Below are 22,349 nucleotides of genomic sequence, written 5' to 3'. Positions count from 1 at the left end.
GGTGTTTGTGAGGGGGATGAGTTGTTTCCGCATGTAGGTGGACAATTGATTCCTACTTTGCATCCGTGCTATGAGTTGTAATAGGATCTGTGAGCCACTGATAAATTTGAAGGCTGAATACATTATCACATCAGCAATACATATACAGAGAGAGAGAGAGAGAGAGAGAGAGAGAGAGAGAGAGAGAGAGAGAGAGAGAGAGAGAGCATGGTATTTTTGTCAAAGGGCGGCGCAACACTGTATCTGATGAATCAAAAAAAGGATAGTCATTTCCAAATCTTTCAGTTACTTTTAATTGCATACATGTATAACATGAATTGTAAAACTACAAGAAAACATTCTATTATACATACAACAAACTACTTGTATTTCTTAAATATAAAAAGTACACCAAGGCATGAACTTGAAATCAAATGTATTAAAACAAACTGTCTGACTTTCACGACTTTCTGATCTCGGCGAATATCAAAAACAGTTCTGCATGTCACTGTTTGTCAGTGGTAGTATTACATTCAGCAGAGTTTATCTAAATAAATATAGCTCAATATCGTGACTTGTTATAGGAAATCAATTATTAATAATTCAAAAATAATAATCAGCACCAGTCATCAATATTCCACGAGTTCTATCGATAATCATTTATCATTGTATGTACACATCTGTCTTTACGTATATCTTTACTTATCTCGGATGTAAGAAGTTTTTTAGCATTAGTGGAGAGATTCGCTATTTGCCACAAACCACAAAATTGATGACATATCAATTAGAATATATTTACTGGAAAACGCTCATAATGAAAAAAAAGGAGAAAAATTACAAATATTTATTTTAATCATATTCGTTAACGATTTTACCTTATATAGTAATACACCAAGCAATCAACAAGACGATATTCCAGATGCTTACACTCAGTATACATGTGCAATGTTCTGTGGCATATTTCTCTCTCGTTCTCTATCTCTAGCAATTTTATTGAGTGTTCATCTAAAATCACCAAAAAAATGGAAAATACATGTACTTGCATATTTCTCATTTTCAACAAAACTAAATGTTCTTTAGAAATCAGTGATTTTGGCAAGTGTTTACAATATTTGCAATTATTATACCATAAGTTTGCCCTTTACGCTCAGCCCTTATTTTTTAAATACATTTTTCCTTCTGACTTCGAAATTATGTCTTACGAAATTGCTAGGTCTCGCACTAAATTCCACTTTCTTTCAAATTAGCGTTTAGGTTCAGGGCATTATGAAATGAAGAATGAAATAGGAAAAGAAGTTTCTTCTCCAGCGTTTCCCCTCATCATTCCATATTTCCAAATTACGAAGACCAAAGCATAGAATTTGCTATAAATTTAGTATCTTAAATTAAAAAATATTCCCCTTGGATGAAAAACACCATGTACTATGCAAATGAATTAAAATGCTTTGTATATCTAACAATCATTGAATTTCATGCGTGCATTTAACATGAATCATTTTCAAGAAATGAACAATTTTGAATGTGCGGGACTTTACAACAGCTTCTTAACAAGGAAGAGAATTTGCTTGAGAATTTGCTTTCATATAACTGAATAATGCATCAGGTAATGATGAGAAAGTAACAAGTACACAGAGTAATTAAGGTATGTACGGAAGTCATTCCTTAGAACGTATACTCTTCCAAGTACGCGTGTAAATTATAGTTCTGAATTTTTTAAAATAAAACGATTAAAAAAAATTCTTAACTTTGTTTATAGCAGATGGGAATAATAATATTATATCTATGTACATACCTTTGAATCCCCCCCCCCTTCCGCGTTTTCACCCATTTTCTGTTATTGCAGTGATTTTTATAGAGAACTGAAATTGTAATTAACAACTACAATTTTTTTAAAATTTTATTCACTTGTTTATAAAAACACTAGCATCAATTATATAAATCTGTTGCTCTCTTTATCAAACCATACAATTAAATCAAGTGCCCTTGGACTGTTCTAACTGAACTTGACATATATTAACTATTTTTTCCTCTTGGTCACATACTTAAACCAAGCCAAGCAGTGTACTGACCTCCCAGTAGTATCACTCTGGTGGAGTTGCTCTCTGTCGATCATTTACGACTCCTTTGATTAGTTTGGAAATTTTGTTGGCAAATTCTCATTTTGGTATGCTACAGTTTTTATATTAATACACAGGATACAATTGATTATTTAATCTCATACTTAACATATTCAGTCATTAGCATTCAGATATGGTTGTAATATACAATGTACATGTACAAACATGCACTTTCGATTTTTCATGTGACACTTTTATGAAACCCTGAAAGTCTTCAAAACTGTTTCAACTAATTTCCTTAAAACGTTTACCTGTGTTTGATTGTAAATCAAAAATTCGGGTTTCATGACTTTGGATTATCAATAGGAAATGATTATTATTATTAAGTTATAATTTAATAATCATTAACATCATGTATTCCTAATTGAATATATCCAATCTGTGAGACAACCTGACGTTTTCATTAATATTAAAACAAATCATTAATGACATCTAGTGTTCCCATAATGAACTTTTTGGCACGCAATCGGTTTTTTTTTATAAATCTTAAGAGGACCAAAACTACATAAATAATAAACAACAAGATTAGATATTGTTTTCTTTCAAAGCAATATGTGGGTGTTGTTTATATACTAATACTGTATTTTGAGAAAGACATCAAAAGAATTGGTAAGTGTCATTTCAAGATTCCAGCCTTGATTTATGTTGAATTACTTTTTTCCTTTCTCTTCTTCAAAATATTTATTAAAGATACATGTTACACATGTATGTCGTAAGTCAGAAACAGAAATAATAGTTTGATAAAATGATAAAAGGCATTTATTGAGCAAGTTACATGTCAGTTCACAGTTAAAAAATTGATAATCCAACTACATTAGAATGCTTGTTTTGAATAAGCTGTTTTGTGCTTTCTTTTTTTAGCAGCATTTTTCAAGGGATTTCACACCATTGTGCCTCTCAAGAACTTGTTGTGTGAACTGAATTTCATAACAGAGGCATGATACGGATTTCAAAATTTAATGTGAAATTTGTGTGGTGAACATCTCATGATTTCTTTAAATGAGACTTATTTGGAGTGACATTATAGATTTAACATGTGGAAGTTCTGACCAATATCACAGTGCATTCTATTTGATAGAAAGAATCTTCCAGTGGATGGTATTCACAGTTGAAATTTTCATCAAAGAATCAAGTTTTACCAGAAAAATGATACACCAAGAAAAGGAAGATCAATGTGATGTTGGTTTCTGCTCGTTTCCATGCTCTGGATATTTGGACAACAATTCTTCTACAAGTGCCTGTGCCTCTGGACAAATTCTGTGCACGTCATAAGACAATGAGACCTGCACCGCGTGTAGGAGATGTTTGATTTCTTCAAGTCGCTCAATTGTCTGAAAGGTAAGTGGATAAAATTGTTAAACTCTACCAGAGCAAAATTTCATAAGGTTTTACTTCTGATCTAAATCAAAGTGGTGCTTGTTGAATTGAGCAATATACATCAATTTTGTAAAAGATTAACTAACATAAAATATCACAAATTGTTAATAATACAGATGTGATGAAATAAGATAAAGCTTCAGGATAGTAAACCTTGTAAATATCCTAGAGAAGAATGCAATGCAGATTCTATGAAAGCACTAGTAAAACCAGAATTTCAATATATTAAACATAAAATTTTGAAAAGTTACTCTTCTGCAAAACTCACATACTTTTACCAACCACAAAGTTAAAAGAAGGACAATCCAGTCAAAAAGTGTATTCAAAAAGTGCGTACATATTTTTATTTTATAAATCTGATTACCCCGTTATTTTGACCCTGTTAAGAGATGGTGTAGAAGGCATTGCATGCTGTTGGTGTCCATCTTGTTTACTTATTTTGATGGATTGCTATTCAAACAATTTCCAAAAAATACATGTCTGTTCCCAGCCTAATAAATTTAGGGTCAACAAGTGATAGTACATTTCAAAACTAGGGAGACATGAGTTGTAATATGCCTAGAAATGATTAGAACCAGTCTTGTAAATTCTTGTTAAAAATAATCATCCAAAAAAAGGATTTCTAAAAGAACTTATAAAATACCTATTAAAGAATGTTTTATTCCTCCAGTCACAAGACTATAAAAATACAAGTTAGATCAAAGGTTTTATTTGCGTGAAGGTTAGAAAGACAATTATGATCATGTAGCAATTAATTTAATTAATTCAAAGCTATTTGATCCATTTTGCTGTCTGACCAAGAGCTTTAGCATCTAAAATTTGATTAAACAAAATCGACAATATCTTAGGATGACAATAAAATACTTAGGATGACAAAAAAATATAAAGTGACAAAGTTTTCAAAGTCTTAATATCTTATTTTTAAAGTTTCAAATGCTTACAGGAGAAACCAACAAACAGATTTTTAAAGCACTTTGAAATTAAAGCACTTCAAGATTGTTGGAGGGATTAACTACAAAACAAAAACTTTCCTACTCCCTGCATGCATGTCAATCCCTACATTTTAAACTTGAATGCACTTTACGCTATCCAGCTAAAAAAATCTATAGAATGACAATTGAATACAAAAACTGTAGAATGAAGTTGTTCACCTGTTGTACTTTATGCTATCCAGCAAAACATTTTAAAAATCTACAGAATAAAATAGAAATATGAGAACTGTTGAATGAAGTTGTTCACCTGTTGTACTAAATAATTACAAGAATTGTTGAATGAAGTTGTTCACCTGTTGTTTGTAAGCTAGGTAGAAGTTGCCTGACTGAGGGTCATCTTCTAGACAGGGAGAGAGGCGGAGCTCTATGTACCGCCTCAGACTAGGAGTCACCATGAAGATTTTGGCAGACAGGACCTGCATCAGCTTCCTCCAGTAAATCATCACCATCCTACTTAAAATGGCTTCATCTAGGATCATCTGGGGGTACAAAAATGGATTTAAATATCCTTTTGGTTATTCTTTATTCTAATAGAGTCCATGCACTTGTACAGTGTATGTTGCATGAACAGAACTTTGTTCTATGATTTAATGATAAAGAGATATCCCAATGATATCTTCGGTGTTTGTAGTTTTTATGAGTTTAATCAAACACATACCTTAAAGTCCTCAATGACTGCAAATCCTGCCTTCTTACTAGACACTACCACACCTGGGGTCTGTTTCTTCTCAAACTCTTCTTCCCACAATTCTTCCTCCTCCTTTTCCTCCTCAGCCTTCACCTCTTCTGCATTTTTCTCATTCACTATCATCTTCTGCCTCTCTAACAAGCTGACTTTATTTGTTTTCTCCTCCTTCTCTCTCATTTCTTTGGCTAACTTTTCCTTCTTTTTTCTCTCCTTTTCCTTCTTCTTTTGCTCCTTTGGTGGTGTAGGTGGCCTTTCTTCCTTCGTGACTTTAGCCATGTAATCATCATACTTCTTTTTGTACTGGTCCATCTCCATAAAGAGCTGTGTCAGGTCCTGCAGGGAACCAGTCAAGGCGATCATATACTCCATCTGAGCTGCCATACTATGAAGAACATACCAGGCCTCCACTATGTAAGTCTGCTCCTGGTTAAATAGTTTTGTTATTATACCTCTGTTTATTTTTTTTTATGTTAAATTTCAATGAAAAACTTGCTATTTCATTAAGATAACGTTAGCCGCGAAATAGTTCCATGGTATTTGCCCATTGTGAATAGCAATCAAAACTATTCACTGAAATAGTTTGATTTCCCTCGCATTTAGTCTCAGAACTCTTCTTGTGTTATCACAGTCACCATGTTTACTTCAAAGTCTGATAACTCTAACTTGTTTACCAACAACAAACTCAGCTTTGCAGCAAATAAACTTTTAATCAGTATAATAAAATACCTCCTTAAAGGATGGTAGCAAGTTTATTGTCCCTCTCAATGCAACTATTTCCCTCAGCTTCGCCTTGGGGAATAGTTACAGTCTTGGGAGACAATAAACTTGCTATTATTTTTATAGCCAGTGTATTCAATGTCAAGTGTGTAAAACTTCAACAAACAAATTCTAAACAACAAAATATTCTATGGTGTCTCAAGCTTGACTGATTATGTATTAAGTGTATGAATACCATACCTTAGACAAAACCTCAAAATGGTCTACATCAGTATCGGTGATTTCCTTTATGTTGTCATCTCTAACCTGTGAGAAGAGAAAACTCAGCTTCTTAATGGACAACAATAGAGGCAATGAATAATTCACGGTCTATTTTCCAATAAATTTATTTCTCTGGTCTGATTTATATGAACTGTTCCTACCATTCCTAGCAGGCTTTTGAGCAGTACCCCCCTGTGGACCTCCAGCCATTCGTTTTGCCGGGCTCCGATAGCAATTAGCTGATCGACACGTTCCTCCGCTGCCGTGACGTCCTGTTCCAGTAATTCCGGGACGTACTCCAGCTGTCCGTTTTGACGATGGAACTGTGCCTGTACACAACCATTTCATAAATAACAGTTACTCAATAATGTTTCCTTCTAACTTAATGGCTTTAGTTATATGAACAAATATTCTAATGCTTCTCATTTTTCCTTTTCTTAAAATCTTTCTGAAATTACTTACTTTTTCTTTAGAGAAAAACACACTCTGGTAGATTGTTACTCCACTTTCTGGGTAAAAGAGGTCAGGACTAATGGTACAAAATAAATCACAATTCATCATATATGTACGAGGGTCAATCAAACAATACGAAGACAATGTGGCTGTCTATCATATTTTTTTCATGAAAGTCATACTTAACAGATTAATCTGTGCATCAACACTTATGTCATTGATATGCGAAGTTTTAGTCCATTTGATGAAACGGTAATTTTGTTACTCCTTTTTTGTTTTGTCACCACTGTGCACGGTAACGTTCAAAACATGACGTCAAGATTACACACACAGTTTATAGATATACCCCATCTTTATATCACGCTTAGTCTCTTGTGCCTTTCTCCTTACAATTTAAAATGGCACTGAACCACTTAACATCTTATTTTCACACATTTGTTCGAGAATCATAAGTTAGTTCTTCGAAGTTTTCATTTTCTAACTGTGTATCTATTAGTTTACAGTAAGGATAACCCTGAACGTCGGTTGACGTTACTTATTTTTTGACCAAATATTTACAGATATTCTACTCTCTCTCGGACTGTTTTATATTCAAAATACAATTACCACCACCCCCACAAAATTTCTTACAGTTAAACACAAACTTGCAAATAATTGTTGACTTATTTTTTGCACCATTGAGCATTTTCACAACTTGTATCGGCTTTTTCCTGGGTTAAATCCATTTTGTTTGTACTTCTCGTTGCGCCGTGACGTCCAGCGACGTCGATGTTTTTAGTCAATTCTAAAGAGGACTACCTGTCTTTAGTTACAAATATCTGTTCGACAAAATAATTTATCTCGTCATTATTTGGAACATGGAATTCCATGACTATACTTAATGTGAGGTTTCAATATTATTTGTTTTTAAGCCCAATTTATAGAGATATTACTTTCAACATTATATGGTTTATTGTTGACATAACACAAATGTTAAACGTGTGCCGTGACCTCATTTTTGCAGGATTTGATTCTAAATAATTCTTAGAAATAAAGGAATTTATTAACTTTTTTTCTTGCAAATTGTTTGAAACTATTGCTAAATTATGTCTTCCAAATTTAGTAATGATATGACATTAAGTAACATAGCTATGACAAAAGTCTTCGTATTTTTTGATTGACCCTCGTAATAGCTAAAATATTTACAATATAACAATGAAGATTAAAAATGTAAACTGCACGTATTATGTACATTTTCATGCCTGTAAACAATAGGTTAATATACTTGTTTCATAGAAAACTTTCTTAAACAGTTTATTCACTTACTCAATAAATTTGTCAGTGAGGTAATGCAGCAAGAAATATTTCTCCACAGTTACGTATCTCCAGTCTATCAGAACCACAGCCTGCCAAACACAAATATTCCTTTAGAAGAAACAATGTCTTTAAAGTGGATCAAGTTACAATTTAGGTCTTACGACCTACTAAATAGATTCTTTCTTGAAAAATAATAAAAGATTCATTGCATTTATAAAATACAAAGGAAGCATACTATTTCTGTGTAAGTTTCATGGTGGTGTTAATATCAGAAGGAAATATAATGACCCAGTACCTTCATGTAGATAGGTTCTTTCCGCTGAACATGTTGGAATATTACGGTGGAGAATTCCGAGAATCCTTTCCTCTCGTGTCTGTTGATGATATTCTCCCAGGACCAGCGCTCCGAGGGGAAATAGAGGCCCAGCACGGGAACAGAGTTCTTATGGATCAACTCCACAATGTAAGTCTCCACTAAATACCAGGAAATACAATAAATATGCATTACTTAAACATTTCTATCTTACATTCAATATCTAAACATTTCTATCCTATGGTCCTGAAGCCTGTATCCACAGTCAGGACTTTCAAGCCCAGCTAGAACTGATGTGTAGGCATTATGAAGCTTAGTTAACACTTGTCAGTTGTCATATGAATACTGAGGAATCATCATTGTTCGTGGGGGACCAATGTTCGTGGTTTTCGTGGGTAACCCTCGACCACAAATTTACATCCAAACAAACGTATATACAAGCATTTGTTTAATATTTATTGAAGTTATCTCAAACTTTCTTACAACGAAAATTACGTCCCCACGAACCAGGAAAATTTTGGCTACCCATGAACATTGACCCCACGAATAAAAATTCCTCAGAATAATAAATAAAGCAAATATTGTAAGGTCACCACATTGAGATATTGGCTGTCTGATATTACACACCCATACTGGCAAACACTCTGACAGCCTCCTCCTTCTGCTCCACGGGCCCCTGGATGTAGTAGTGATCGTGGAGGTCTATTGTCTTCAGGTACGGCTGGGCCTTCCCATACAGAATACTAGGACCACTCAATGCTGTTCCAACATTTATCTGGGGATAAAAACCAATCTATTGACAGCACACTTCTGCTACAAGTCTATTTGCCTCACATACAACAATCACCACATCTACAAAAGACTTTCTACTGTAGAGCAGACATTTTTATGAGGTTGAAATTTTGTTGATATACGAGGTTTTATTTTTCTGGGAATTCAAATAAATCAAAAATAACTAAACTAAAATACTAACATAAAAGGTTTTGTCTAAGGTCTGGTATTCATACACTTAATACATAATCAGTCAATTTAAAAAAAAAATTTTTTTTTTGGGGGGGGGGTCAATATTGTTGATAAATCTTAACAATAAAATATGAATAATTCTACTTTTAAAAAATATGTACCAAGAATTGTTTTCTCATCTCCGACTTTCTGTTCTGAATCAAAGGCTGAACAACTTCACTGATTGAAATGAACCCAGCATTGTCCAAAACATACACAGAGCTCAACAGACCTGGAAATGTAAGAAACAAAATGGAACACAGAAAGAAGAAACAGGACACACAAACATACCCGATGTTTGAAATATAAATTAGAATATAAAACAACACTTTATCCAGCACAGCTTACCATGGGCATCTACTCCATTAACTTTGTAGATATCTGATTGCCTATTCTCTGCTTTGCTTTCCTTTTCTTCAGAGATAGGGTGGATTTGAAACAATGACCTTGTAATATTGGACTTCGGCTGATAAACCAGGTCCATTCTGAGGGATATATGATTTGAGTAAATTACAAAGTAATGCTTTAATTGGTGTATAACATCACTACTATAGTAAAATTTATTTCAATTATGGCTATTTTTATTCAAGCATAAAATTATGAAAACAGACCACATAACAAAAACTTTGAAATTTTGTATAAAACATTGATAGACAAGGTGACACACACAATATTGAAACATTTAAATTAATGTCAAGAATGACAGCTTGGCAAAAAGATAATGTATTGATTCTCAGGTAAAAGATTTTGGCAGCATTTGAACTGTGACGGTGCCCAAGGACAGATATAATTTATTTTCCTTGACCCTACTGGTACATACAGTTTACCATGTATAATATACTTCACTCTCCATTTGGAGGGTTCAGTTAAAACTTATTTGCAACAATTAATTTCCAAAAACAATAACTATTTATTAAATACTTAATATTTATTTCAAGGAAAGCTTTAGATCAAAGTATGATAAATATCTATAAGCAGGAAATACTCATAAATCTAACAGAAATTTATTGCAAGCATATACTTGGTTTACAATGTTTGTTGGGCTGCCTTAACAGTGTTTGTTGGGCTGCCTTACCAGTGTTTGTTGGACTGTAGTAACAATTTTTGTTGGACTGTGTTAACAGTGTTTGTTGGACTATATTAACAGTGTTTGTTGGACTGTGTTAACAGTGTTTGTTGGACTGTGTTAACAGTGTTTGTTGGACTGTGTTAACAGTGTTTGTTGGACTATGTTAACAGTGTTTGTTGGAGTGTGTTAACAGTGTTTGTTGGAGTGTGTTAACAGTATTTGTTGGACTGTATGAAGAGTATTTGTTGGATTGTGTTAACAGTGTTTGTTGGACTATGTTAACAGTGTTTGTTGAACTGCAGTAACAGTGTTTGTTGGACTGTGTTAACAGTTTGTTGGACTATATTAACAGTGTTTGTTGGACTATATTAACAGTGTTTGTTGGATGTAACAGTGTTTGTTGGAGTGTGTTAACAGTATTTGTTGGACTGTATGAAGAGTATTTGTTGGATTGTGTTAACAGTGTTTGTTGGACTATGTTAACAGTGTTTGTTGAACTGCAGTAACAGTGTTTGTTGGACTGTATTAACAGTTTGTTGGACTATATTAACAGTGTTTGTTGGACTATATTAACAGTGTTTGTTGGACTGTTAACAGTGTTTGTTGAAGTGTGTTAACAGTATTTGTTGGACTGTATGAAGAGTATTTGTTGGATTGTGTTAACAGTGTTTGTTGGACTATGTTAACAGTGTTTGTTGAACTGCAGTAACAGTATTTGTTGGAGTGTGTTAACAGTGTTTGTTGGAGTGTGTTAACAGTATTTGTTGGACTATGTTAACAGTGTTTGTTGGAGTGTGTTAACAGTGTTTGTTGAACTGCAGTAACAGTATTTGTTGGAGTGTGTTAACAGTGTTTGTTGGAGTGTGTTAACAGTATTTGTTGGACTGTATGAAGAGTTTTTGTTGGACTGTGTTAACAGTTTTTGTTGGACTATGTTAACAGTGTTTGTTGGACTGTTAACAGTGTTTGTTGGAGTGTGTTAACAGTGTTTGTTGGACTATGTTAACAGTGTTTGTTGGACTGTTAACAGTGTTTGTTGGAGTGTGTTAACAGTATTTGTTGGACTGTATGAAGAGTTTTTGTTGGACTGTGTTAACAGTGTTTGTTGGACTGTGTTAACAGTGTTTGTTGAACTGCAGTAACAGTGTTTGTTGGACTGTTAACAGTTTGTTGGACTATATTAACAGTGTTTGTTGGACTATATTAACAGTGTTTGTTGGACTGTTAACAGTGTTTGTTGGAGTGTGTTAACAGTATTTGTTGGACTGTATGAAGAGTTTTTGTTGGACTGTGTTAACAGTATTTGTTGGACTATGTTAACAGTATTTGTTGAACTGTGTTAATAGTATTTGTTAGATTGTGTTTACAGTATTTGTTGGACTAAGTTAACAGCATTTGTTGAACTGTACTCATACAATACTTGGTCTACAGACAGTATTTGTTCACAGTGTCTGTTAGACTGCACCCACCTCATGGCCTGCTCTCGGAACAGTGAGATGAGTGTGGGGTAAGGATTGGGAGGAAGGTGGTCCTTATTCAGCAGAGCAGTCAAAAATGTGTGCCACGACTCATCCAGGTGTGTGTCAACGGAGTACTGCAAACAAGTAAAACTACAGGTAACTAAGAATCATATGATACAGCATCAAACATTTGACTGTATAAGGGTTATTCATGTAAAATGAAATCAGTAAGGGGGAATATATATATTTTGTACGTTTGAATTATAGTATGGTGCATGTACATGTAAGCAGCTTTACATGTATAACTTACTTGCATTAGGACCCCCTCAGTCCTTATCATCTGGTTATAATCACCACCATTAGCTGCCACATCCACAACTACAAAAATTTTTTAGGGAGTTTTAATGTATGTGAGAATGAGTTAACTTTATTATATCATTGATTTATGGATTGATATATATTCTCATGTCAAACATATGTATCAATTATGACATCAACAAACTCTATACCTTTGATTGACTCATTTTAAAACACTGAAGAGAAATCCTTCATAAAAAATATACCAAGAAAATGTTTCACCACTTTTACTTTCTATTACCAGTGATACATAATGTGGCTGTACATTGCAGAATGATACTGACCCATGCGTTCATGTTCTAGATCTCTCATCTTCTCGTCCTCCATGCCATGTACAACATCAGGGTTATGTCTCACTCCTCCCTGCACAAAAATATTATATATAACCATATCTATGGAACATGTACAACATGAGGGTTATGTCTCACTCCTCCCTACACAAAAATACCATATCTATGGAACATGTACAACATAAGGGCTATGTCTCACTCCTCCCTACACAAAAATACAACCATATCTATGAAACATGTACAACATGAGGGTTATGTCTCACTCCTCCCTACACATAAATATAACCATATCTATAGAACATGCTAAAAACTTGTCAATATGTGATTACTCTGAAAATTACATACACTGTACATCTAAATGTTTAATCTATATACCCGTCCGTTAAATTAGTGAGAAAAATTTTAAAGTTATTAAAAGTCCATACGATTGTTACTCCTAATTCTCACCTTCCTATCATTTCTGAAAATATGTAAAACTTTAACAAAGATATAAAAACAGAAAACAGATGTTTCCCCTGAAATACATCGAGTGAAGTCTCTACAAATCTTACGTTAGCATCAGGTCTTTGACGTCGAGTGAAAATTGGTTCAGGCTGGGCATTTGAGTGATTTACTAGAGCAACATCTAAGATTTCTGACTGAAAACAAAAAGAAACATGTATTATCGGTACCAACGCTACATGTATGTTGGTCAGTTAGAAAGACGAATCTCTCTTTTTTTTTAGATCCTTGCTTTCATCATGTTCATTGCATAGAGCTAATCATAGTAAAGCACATTTCATGTAAAATATACAGTGTTTACACAATACATGTAATGTACATGTACATTGTTACATGTATTTGTAAAAACTACACAACTGTATATGTACATATACATATGTGTACAACACATATCAAGTTATCTTTAATTAACTCATTAACCTACTTTCAGTGCTGGACAGAGTTCAGCCATATGTTGGGAGACTTGAATCAACATGCCCTGGATGTAAAAGTACAGCTCTGAAAGGTCCTTGTGTACCTACAGACAAAATTGGCACAAGTCATCTTTCATGCTTGTTTTTAAAGTCTAATTGTTCAGCAAACCCACAAATGGTAAAGTTATTTCAATTTATAGGTCTATAGATTTGTTTTTTAAAACAAAGTTCATTTTATCACAGAGAAAAATCACCAAATAAAACCAACTTACCTCAAAGGAAGTATAATCACTGGATAGAAAGGTGTCAAATTTAGAGATCAAGAAATCACCCAAGCATTTCATGCCTAGGTTTCGTTCAATTCTGAAATTATAAAAATACATTATTTCAAATTATTCAAACAATTAAATTGCTGCTTGCAATGTATTTTGAATACATGTATTTGCTTAGTTTACAAACACATTATTTCCATTTTCTAAAGGTAATGGATACCAGTTTTAAGTCTGATCCTTACAAAAGTATATGCAATGCCAATAAGAATTTTTACAGACAAAACAAAAATTTCTAAGTTGTTTCCCCCAAAATGTTGCAACTTGAGTTATGCTTACAGTGTTATATCAAACATCACCGCTGCTGTCTTCCTGAAATGTTCCATCTGTCTTCTGATCTCATCACTGTAATGTCCATCCTAACAAAGCAGAGAGAGAATACAATAACAATTATAATATGTACCATGTATATATGTTGACATTCAAAAATTGCTTTAGATTAACAAAAGCAAACAGAGCACATGATGTGGACCATTTTTTCAAGCACATGATATCAAAGAACTGAGTTGATCAGAATAGATTTTTTTCCATTATACTTTACAGTGCAACAAACTTCATTCAATTTCATGAATATTTTTACATCTTTGCCAATCAAAGGAAATATTTCACTCGTTTTTCTGGATTTTTAACTTCAGCTATTAATTTTGAAAATGATTTTACAATAAATTGTCAACAATCTTTTTTTTATACATCATGTTGATTAACAGTTATTATCCATATTATCAAGCATAAAATCTTTGAACGAAATGAAAACCCAGGAGACTTTGTTTTATTTATTAATGGAGTATTCAAATGTACCTTTTGCTGGGCTTTGGTCACTATCACCAGGCTCTGACACATGTCCCACAGAACGTTCAGCTGACCCAGAGTGGAGCTGCACAGCTTCAGGATTTCCTCTGCTATCTCACTAGGGTAAGAAGACCTACAGACAAAATTCTATCACATAAAAGTCTCACTGATCTGGTATTAGTTGCTTTTTACAGCTATGTCTTTCCAGACCAAACTAAAAAATATGCAATTTTAAAACAAAAATGCCCAAAACGTGGACAATTTCTGTCCTGAAATATTTATACTTTTTTAGCCATAGATACAATACTTAATACCTTTCAAAAACTATAATATATTTTAGGATTTTCTAAATGATAAAAAACAACAACAAAAGTTGACCTGTTCATCTGGTACAGCAGTATAGACCAGTAAACAGCTTCTGAGAACTCGGCAAACATCACACATCCTGCTATTCTCTTCATTAAGTAATCTCTGAAGTAGTTAAGATAAAGAAGAGTTTAAAGATAAGTAAACCATTTAACTTTGTATTTAAAACAAAACAAAAATAATGTTGAATTAAACTACCTGACTCCTGCTGTGACCTTCTGGCTGAATGGTCCACTGATAGAAACCCCTTCTGTGGAATTATAGAATAAAGTAAATTGTCAGAGCACGAAAATACATGTGTCTAAAATTCTACATGCAAGGTTATTCAGCAACACCCCACACCCATCCCTTGATATACAAGTATTTGAAAACTGACAATAGGCAAAATTAAAATGAAGTATGGTAAAATCCCATTTCAGTGATGTAGCAGAAATAACAAGGATTGGATTCAAAGATACATATATGCTGTACATACTGGTATATCTTCATTAAGAACAAAGCATTCTTTGTTTTTAAATGGTAAATTCCAGTACATGTAATTTGTTATTCAGGATACATAAAAAATTAACTTAGAACAGATAGACTTCGTGTTTTAACTGTTAGTACCAGTCATCATTTTTGGGTCTGGTGTGAAGAGACCGATGTAGTATTCTGCATGGTTTCTTTCTAGGTACACTCCATCATACAGAGAGAACATCGGGATCCCAACCTCGGGTAGTCTAACCCAAAACAAAGATATAAATCCCTTATTTTTCTCTAAAAACATGTACAACTATGCGTTGGTTCAACAAATCTCTGCAACAAGGCACAATACAACTTCCGTTAATAATTTCACAAAATTTCAAAATACATTGTATATGTGTAATTGTATAACTCAGTAAGGGAACTTAGATTTTTTAAAAGGAAAACATACTGGTATATCTCTAACACATTAACTCACATGAAAAGCCATATACTAGTACTTTTAATTAACAGTGTTGGCTAGGAAATCCTTCCAAGATATAATAAAAAGCCAAGTACTTTTAATCATCATGGTAAGTAAAGAAATTAATCTCTTTAAAGCAGCCTTACAAAATTGCATTAAATAACCTTCAGATAGATTCTTCACTTACTTGATATCCTCCTGAAAAGCTGTGAAACCCTCTGGCGGGTGTCTAAAATTGACAGCGTACTGGATCTGACCAGCAGTGTATCTCTCCCCATTAGGGTCCAGTCGGAAGACACAATCGACGGTAGGAAACAGATGGTAGAGCACAGCGCGGCTTACCGCCTGCTCAAACTCTGTCTGTGAAAGTATAAAAAGACAAAATGATATAAAAGTCCATTAAAAATTAGTACCTATTAATACATAAATGATTTCCAATCATATCATGTTTTCCAAAGTGAATAATAAATTATTCTTTACATCATTTAGTCGAATTACTGTACATAGTTGGACATTTACCTAAGATTTTTATTGATAAATATTCAGTTCAATATACCTTTTCTCTCTGAATGCTCTCAATATCCCATTTATCCAGGAAGTGCATTTTCTCATGATGTGGAATATAAATATCTGTTACAAACAATTTATACATCATTCAATTTTCAGGTTCAGTACACTCAAATTATCGTATCTCTGAGAAAATCAAAGCCATATATAATAAGATAATTTTCAAAATATTTTTATGCACATAAATGTGTAACTTGCTAGGCCAATCAAAACTGGGAAGAAATCATATGCAGTGTTCATTTTTTGTTGAAAACATAGGTAATCATAGATTACTAAGCTTATCGAGACGGAGCATCACCCTTATGAGACATCACCTTCATAAGACCACCTTTATCATTTTATATGAAAATCATACTTTATGATCTTGGATATCCATGGATTCTGTTTTGACAAAATATCGTATATCATCTGACAATTTTTTTTTATGATAATCATATGTTCATATGTTAATCAATACAATGATATAAAATTAAATATTGCATCATGTCATATTTATAATATATATCATATAATACAATTTAATACCGTAATTAACAATAATGAGATATGATATTGTAACGTATGATATGACATTGTATTGTGTTATACCTTATTGTATTTGATCACATAATACAATATCAAAAAATATAATACAATATATTATTATATTACAATATCATATTACATAATACATCATAACATTCAAACATGATATTATATTGTATAATATAGTATGATATTGTATTGTATGACACTGAAACATATTTGATAATAATATGATATTATATCATATCATACAATATAATTTGATTCCAACATTGTATCTTATCAAATGATACAATATTATGTGATAAAGTAAAACATTATAAAATACATTATTATATTATACATATTGTATCATATGACACAATAAAATATATTACAATATCATATAATACAATTTCATGTGATATGATAATATTTCATATAAACCAGTATCATATCATACAATATCGTATGATACAATATTAAATAATATTACAATATCATATAATACAATTTCATATGATATAATTCTATATTACAGAAACCAATATCATATTATACAATATTGTCTAATACAATATTATAGAATATACAATATTGTATTATAGGATTATATTTTGTAATATCTTATGTTATTGTATCATGTGATAAAATAATAAATTAAAAATACAATATAATATTATACAATATTGTATCATAATGTACAATACTATACATCACAATATCATATCATAAAATATCAAAAAAATTGATACAATATCATATCATATGGTATAACTTTTTTTATATAACATATGATATCATATTGTATCATATCAAACAATATTGTTTCATATCATACAATACTATATCATAGGAATCATGTTATATCATTTATCAACAAACACATCTATCTATCGAGCAGGTTTGAGTGAGGTAGGAGATTTCTTTAGCATCCTTGATAATGGAAATCAGGCTCTGCATCTGAAGCAACCTCTGCATTTAATTTATAATAAAGTTAAATCAACTATGCAATCTATCATCTATAAAACATGTGACCTCTTCCAAAAAACTAAACCTCATCCAGCATCCGAAACCTATGGCTCAGATTCAGCATTCAAGCCCATCAGGTGCATTGGTATCATAAGACGCATCATCCGTGCAAGTTTGGTGAAGTTTGGACCAGTAATAACTAAGATATCATCATCAGAGGGCACTAGCAATTAAAACCTTAACCTCTTCCAGCATCTGAAACCTATGGCTCAGATTCAGCACTTAAGCCTGTCAGGTGCATCTGTATCATAAGACACACCATCCATTCAAGTTTGGTGAAGTAAGGACCTGTAATAACTAAGATTTATTTTTTAGCATCCTTGATAATGGAGATCAAGCTCTGCATCTGAAGCTACCTCTGCGATTCATTCATATTACAGTTAAATCAACTATGCAAGTTTGAAATAGTACTATCATCTAATAAACATGTGATCTGTTCCAAAAAAATTAACTTTATCCAGCATCCGAAACCTATGGCTCGCACCATAAGACGCACCATCCATGGAAGTCTGGTGAAGTAAGGACAAGTAATAACTAAGATATCATCATCAGAGGGCACCTGCAACAAAAACTTAAATCAGCATCCATGCCTGTCAGGTGCATCTGTATCATAAGACACACCATCCATTCAAGTTTGGTGAAGTAAGGACCTGTAATAACTAAGATTTATTTTTTAGCATCCTTGATAATGGAGATCAAGCTCTGCATCTGAAGCTACCTCTGCGATTCATTCATATTACAGTTAAATCAACTATGCAAGTTTGAAATAGTACTATCATCTAATAAACATGTGATCTGTTCCAAAAAAATTAACTTTATCCAGCATCCGAAACCTATGGCTCGCACCATAAGACGCACCATCCATGGAAGTCTGGTGAAGTAAGGACAAGTAATAACTAAGATATCATCATCAGAGGGCACCTGCAACAAAAACTTAAATCAGCTCTAAAAACCTTAACCTCTTCCAGCATCTGAAACCTATGGCTCAGATTCAGCACTTAAGCCTGTCTGGTGCATCAGTATCATAAGACACACCATCCATGCAAGTTTGGTGAAGTAAGGACCAGCAGTAACTAAGATATTGCTATCAAAGGGCACCTGCAACAAAAACTTTAACCTGGTCCAACAACCTTAACCTCCTCCAGCATCTGAAATTTAGGACCCAGATTCAGCATCCAAGTCTTTCAAGTCCATAAGTAGGTCCAGATGCATCATCCATGCAAGTTTGGTGAAGATAGGACAAGTAATAGCTTAGATACAGGACCTGCAACAAAAACTTTAACCAGGTCCGGACGCCGACGCCACTGCCGACGCCGAGGGTATAGCATGAATAAATACATGCAAATACAACGTATTTAAACAAAAATATCTGTATAAATGCAAAACATCTTACCTGTCACCTGATGACTCTTGTTGAGGTGTTCCATATGACTGATGATTGCATGAGCAAATTCCTGAATACCCTGTATGTTCAAACATATACATGTACATATGTACATGACTGTATATCGGTTTTATACATATATTAATGGTTTTAAGTTTAAACTTGGTTATCATGTCCTTGGTATATTTACAAAATAATGCAGAAAGCACTGTCTCTTTATAGCCTACAATATGCATGTTTATGTTTATAAGCCTCTGAATATTTATAATCATACATTCAATGTTGAATATTTCATCAAAACTTAATAGATTTTCACATATTTCTGAAACAATATCATTTATATGCCTGTTTTCCTTTGAAGATAAATAACCAGTGACATGTAAAAAAAATCAAAGCATTTCACAATGTTGTCATATCACAATGTTGTGTTTCTGCATCCTTTATAAAGACCCCCCCCCCCCCAATTATACACCACAGCATCTTAGTGGCTACCAACCTCTGGTAGATCTGGCTGATAGATGGTCATTTCCAGTCTAAACTGGGGCACATGAACCTCTGAGTAGTACACTCCTTCAAAGACCGCTGGGCCAACTAGTGATAGTGTCAAATTCCTCTACAAAAACAGAGTCCAGGTCAATATATCTGGCAATACATGTTCATTGATTGCAAGTCAGAGACACATTATTTTCTCCATTTTTTTTCATTTTAACTTTGAAATCAATTTCATAGGAACCAGTTTGATTTTAAATGGATTAAAACAACTGGAGCAAAAATGTTATGAACACCTTTAAGGATAGTTAAGCTAGGTGTAATTTTCAATTTTGAAATCTATCTGCTCAGAATAATTTATATTTGAAAATATACACGTAGGAGCAAAAAATTTTTATGAAGACTTACGGTGTAGCCGGGAAATGTACTGAGGTTGGTCACTAGCCAGGAGTACTTCTGGAGTCTGGAGGGGGACACAGCACTGACTACCTCCCTCAGGCCCCACACATAGCGATGTCCCTGCACACAAACCACTTCATCAAGGTACGAGCTATCAAACTCTGTGTCTGTAATAATGCATGACTTAAGTTCAATGGTTACTGGAATAAGAATTTCTTTACTAGTTTCATTTTCATAACATAAGTAAACTGAATTTCAAAAATAATAAACATCAAAAGATTATTCCTTATTACATGTACATACTTTATAGAATTAACAATTCTCAATATTTCTATGATATGATTGTTAGGAAGTTAATGAGCTCAAACCTAATACACTAAGTTTTAGATGCTTTAATATGTACAAATAGCTGTTAACAAACACACTTTTTTCACTTTAAATCAAACCCAAACTTTTTTGTCTTAATACCACAGTACTACATGTAGTACTTAAAATCTGATATCATACTGCAATTTATTGTAAGCATTATATATCAAATACAGCACAATTTTTTCCAAAATTAGACAAGTTTTAAAACGGTAAACATGCATTAAATGATTTGCACACATTTACAGTACTGCGTACAAAGGGTTATAAAAAGAAATGGCTTAAAATTCAAATAAGATTACTCATTAAAGAATATATGAAGGTTCCGTCAATGAGATTGAGAAGAAACCTGAAAAAAGGAATGATACAAATGCAAAATAGAGAAATTAAACATGTATGATGAACCAAAGGAAATAGCAAGATAAATTTTAAATTGATTGGCATCCTCTCTGAAGAGCGAACATTGCGATGCCAATGAAGCTTTTTCAAGAAACACTCAATGACATTATTCATTTATCGTTGCCAGCAATGGCAACCACTGTGCAGATGATGAGTTGTTGCTCTCGTGTTTGTGAGCAAGGTTATAAATAACATAATAAACTAATGTCCTAACTAATACACACAACAACTTGAATATCTATGAATACTTGTCTGGCTTTGTCATTCTCACCTCTCTTCTAGACCAGAAAACCGCATCACAAACCCAGGGTATGGATTGTAAGGCAGCATTGGGAGACTCAGTAACTGCTTCATTAGACCTTGGAACTTTTTCTGTACCTCTGTCTCCTCCAGGTAAGCAAGAAATCTCCGCATGTGGTCCGTGTTAAAGTCGACAGTGGGAGGTTTATAGCCCCTTGGTCTCTCAATCACTTCCTGTTAAAATCAAGTATATTTTATGCATTCATGCATATTTCTTTCTTTTTGAGCTCTGGAGTATGTCCTCCTCTATTTCTTCAGAAATTTGATTGTAATAATGCTTCATTGTCCAAAATATCTAACGTTTTCCTGCATGGTTATCTTTTTTAACGATTTTGATATTTTACAAGTCAGGAAACTCCTGGCAAGTAAAATATAATCAAATATTTGGAAGTACATGTATGGCTTATATGTAGTTCGAAATATTTGATTATATTTACCAGCTGTACAGTATTTTTGAATCATATTATATATGCTTCTAAAATACTGTAAACAGTTGGTACTAAATACTATTTTTGTCAAACCTCAGTTTCCTCTTCCTCTTCCAATGTTTCATGGCGAGCTCTTCTTACAACACGTGTTCTGCGTCTGTCGCCGGGATTCTTAAGAGAGAGAAAAAAATATGGACATCACGATAGTGAAATTGAAAGTGACATAAGAGCTGATTAAAAAAAATAAACCTCCGAATATCGGCAACATGTATCACATATGATAATATACAACATAAAGTCGCGGAATGATAGTTACAGTTTGGTTTGTTGTTGGTCTTGACATGATTACTGAACTTCATATTAGAGTACTCCGACTGAACTTGTTTACAAATATTGGCGCCATTTTAAGTATTATAGGCAACACGTTCGTGAAATATTCGACAATCTTCCACTTGACGGTTATTTTTAATTCTGTTTGAAACTACAAGAAGAAGAAGAAGAAGAAGAAGAAGAAGAAGAAGAAGAAGAAAGAAAAGAAACAAAGTCATGAGATCCCCGAACCCGGTTGGGACCTGTACATATTTAATTCATGTTAAGAATTTTCATTAATTCGCTTTACGTACCCTTGAAGGTCTAACGTTAGCTGTAGACACTTAATTATTAATCTTGTACGTGTAACTAAATATCGAATGTGATTAAATAAAATATGATGCAGTCGTGTATTTTCATAATATCAATGTCTTATTCTTGAAATCTTGTCTACTGACTTTTTTACCGTACCCGTGCA

At 33.2% G+C, this 22,349-nt stretch overlaps 1 protein-coding gene across 2 annotated transcripts; it reads right to left on the bottom strand.

The window, feature by feature from the left end:
* Window positions 1–2,834: 2,834 nt before the first annotated feature.
* On the bottom strand, window positions 2,835–21,980 carry LOC105327849 (uncharacterized). Of its 2 annotated transcripts, XM_011428503.4 has the most exons (31): window positions 21,879–21,980; window positions 21,656–21,733; window positions 21,106–21,308; window positions 20,738–20,784; window positions 20,079–20,236; window positions 19,678–19,794; window positions 19,191–19,260; window positions 16,251–16,324; window positions 15,882–16,054; window positions 15,376–15,488; window positions 14,968–15,019; window positions 14,782–14,874; window positions 14,413–14,536; window positions 13,894–13,973; window positions 13,558–13,648; window positions 13,297–13,389; window positions 12,923–13,009; window positions 12,366–12,444; window positions 12,035–12,102; window positions 11,734–11,858; window positions 9,544–9,680; window positions 9,318–9,427; window positions 8,821–8,968; window positions 8,176–8,354; window positions 7,890–7,969; window positions 6,594–6,660; window positions 6,293–6,460; window positions 6,111–6,176; window positions 5,124–5,576; window positions 4,759–4,944; window positions 2,835–3,427 (listed from the first exon to the last, which is right to left on the bottom strand). In XM_011428503.4, exons 1-31 carry the CDS (start codon window positions 21,903–21,905, stop codon window positions 3,266–3,268), a joined length of 3,708 nt encoding a protein of 1,235 aa, XP_011426805.3. In that variant the 5' UTR covers window positions 21,906–21,980; the 3' UTR covers window positions 2,835–3,265. The 2 variants fall into 2 exon arrangements, with proteins under 2 accessions (XP_011426805.3, XP_065936057.1); XM_066079985.1 differs by lacking the exons at window positions 20,738–20,784; window positions 21,656–21,733; window positions 21,879–21,980 and having other exon boundaries at window positions 2,836–3,427; window positions 21,106–21,247.
* Between the last annotated feature and the right edge of the window lie 369 nt (window positions 21,981–22,349).

This window comes from Magallana gigas, chromosome 3, assembly GCF_963853765.1.
Source record: "Magallana gigas chromosome 3, xbMagGiga1.1, whole genome shotgun sequence".
Taxonomy (NCBI): Eukaryota; Metazoa; Mollusca; class Bivalvia; order Ostreida; family Ostreidae; genus Magallana; species Magallana gigas.
Note: the sequence above shows the minus strand (reverse complement) of the source record. Positions and strands in the feature narration are given on the sequence as shown.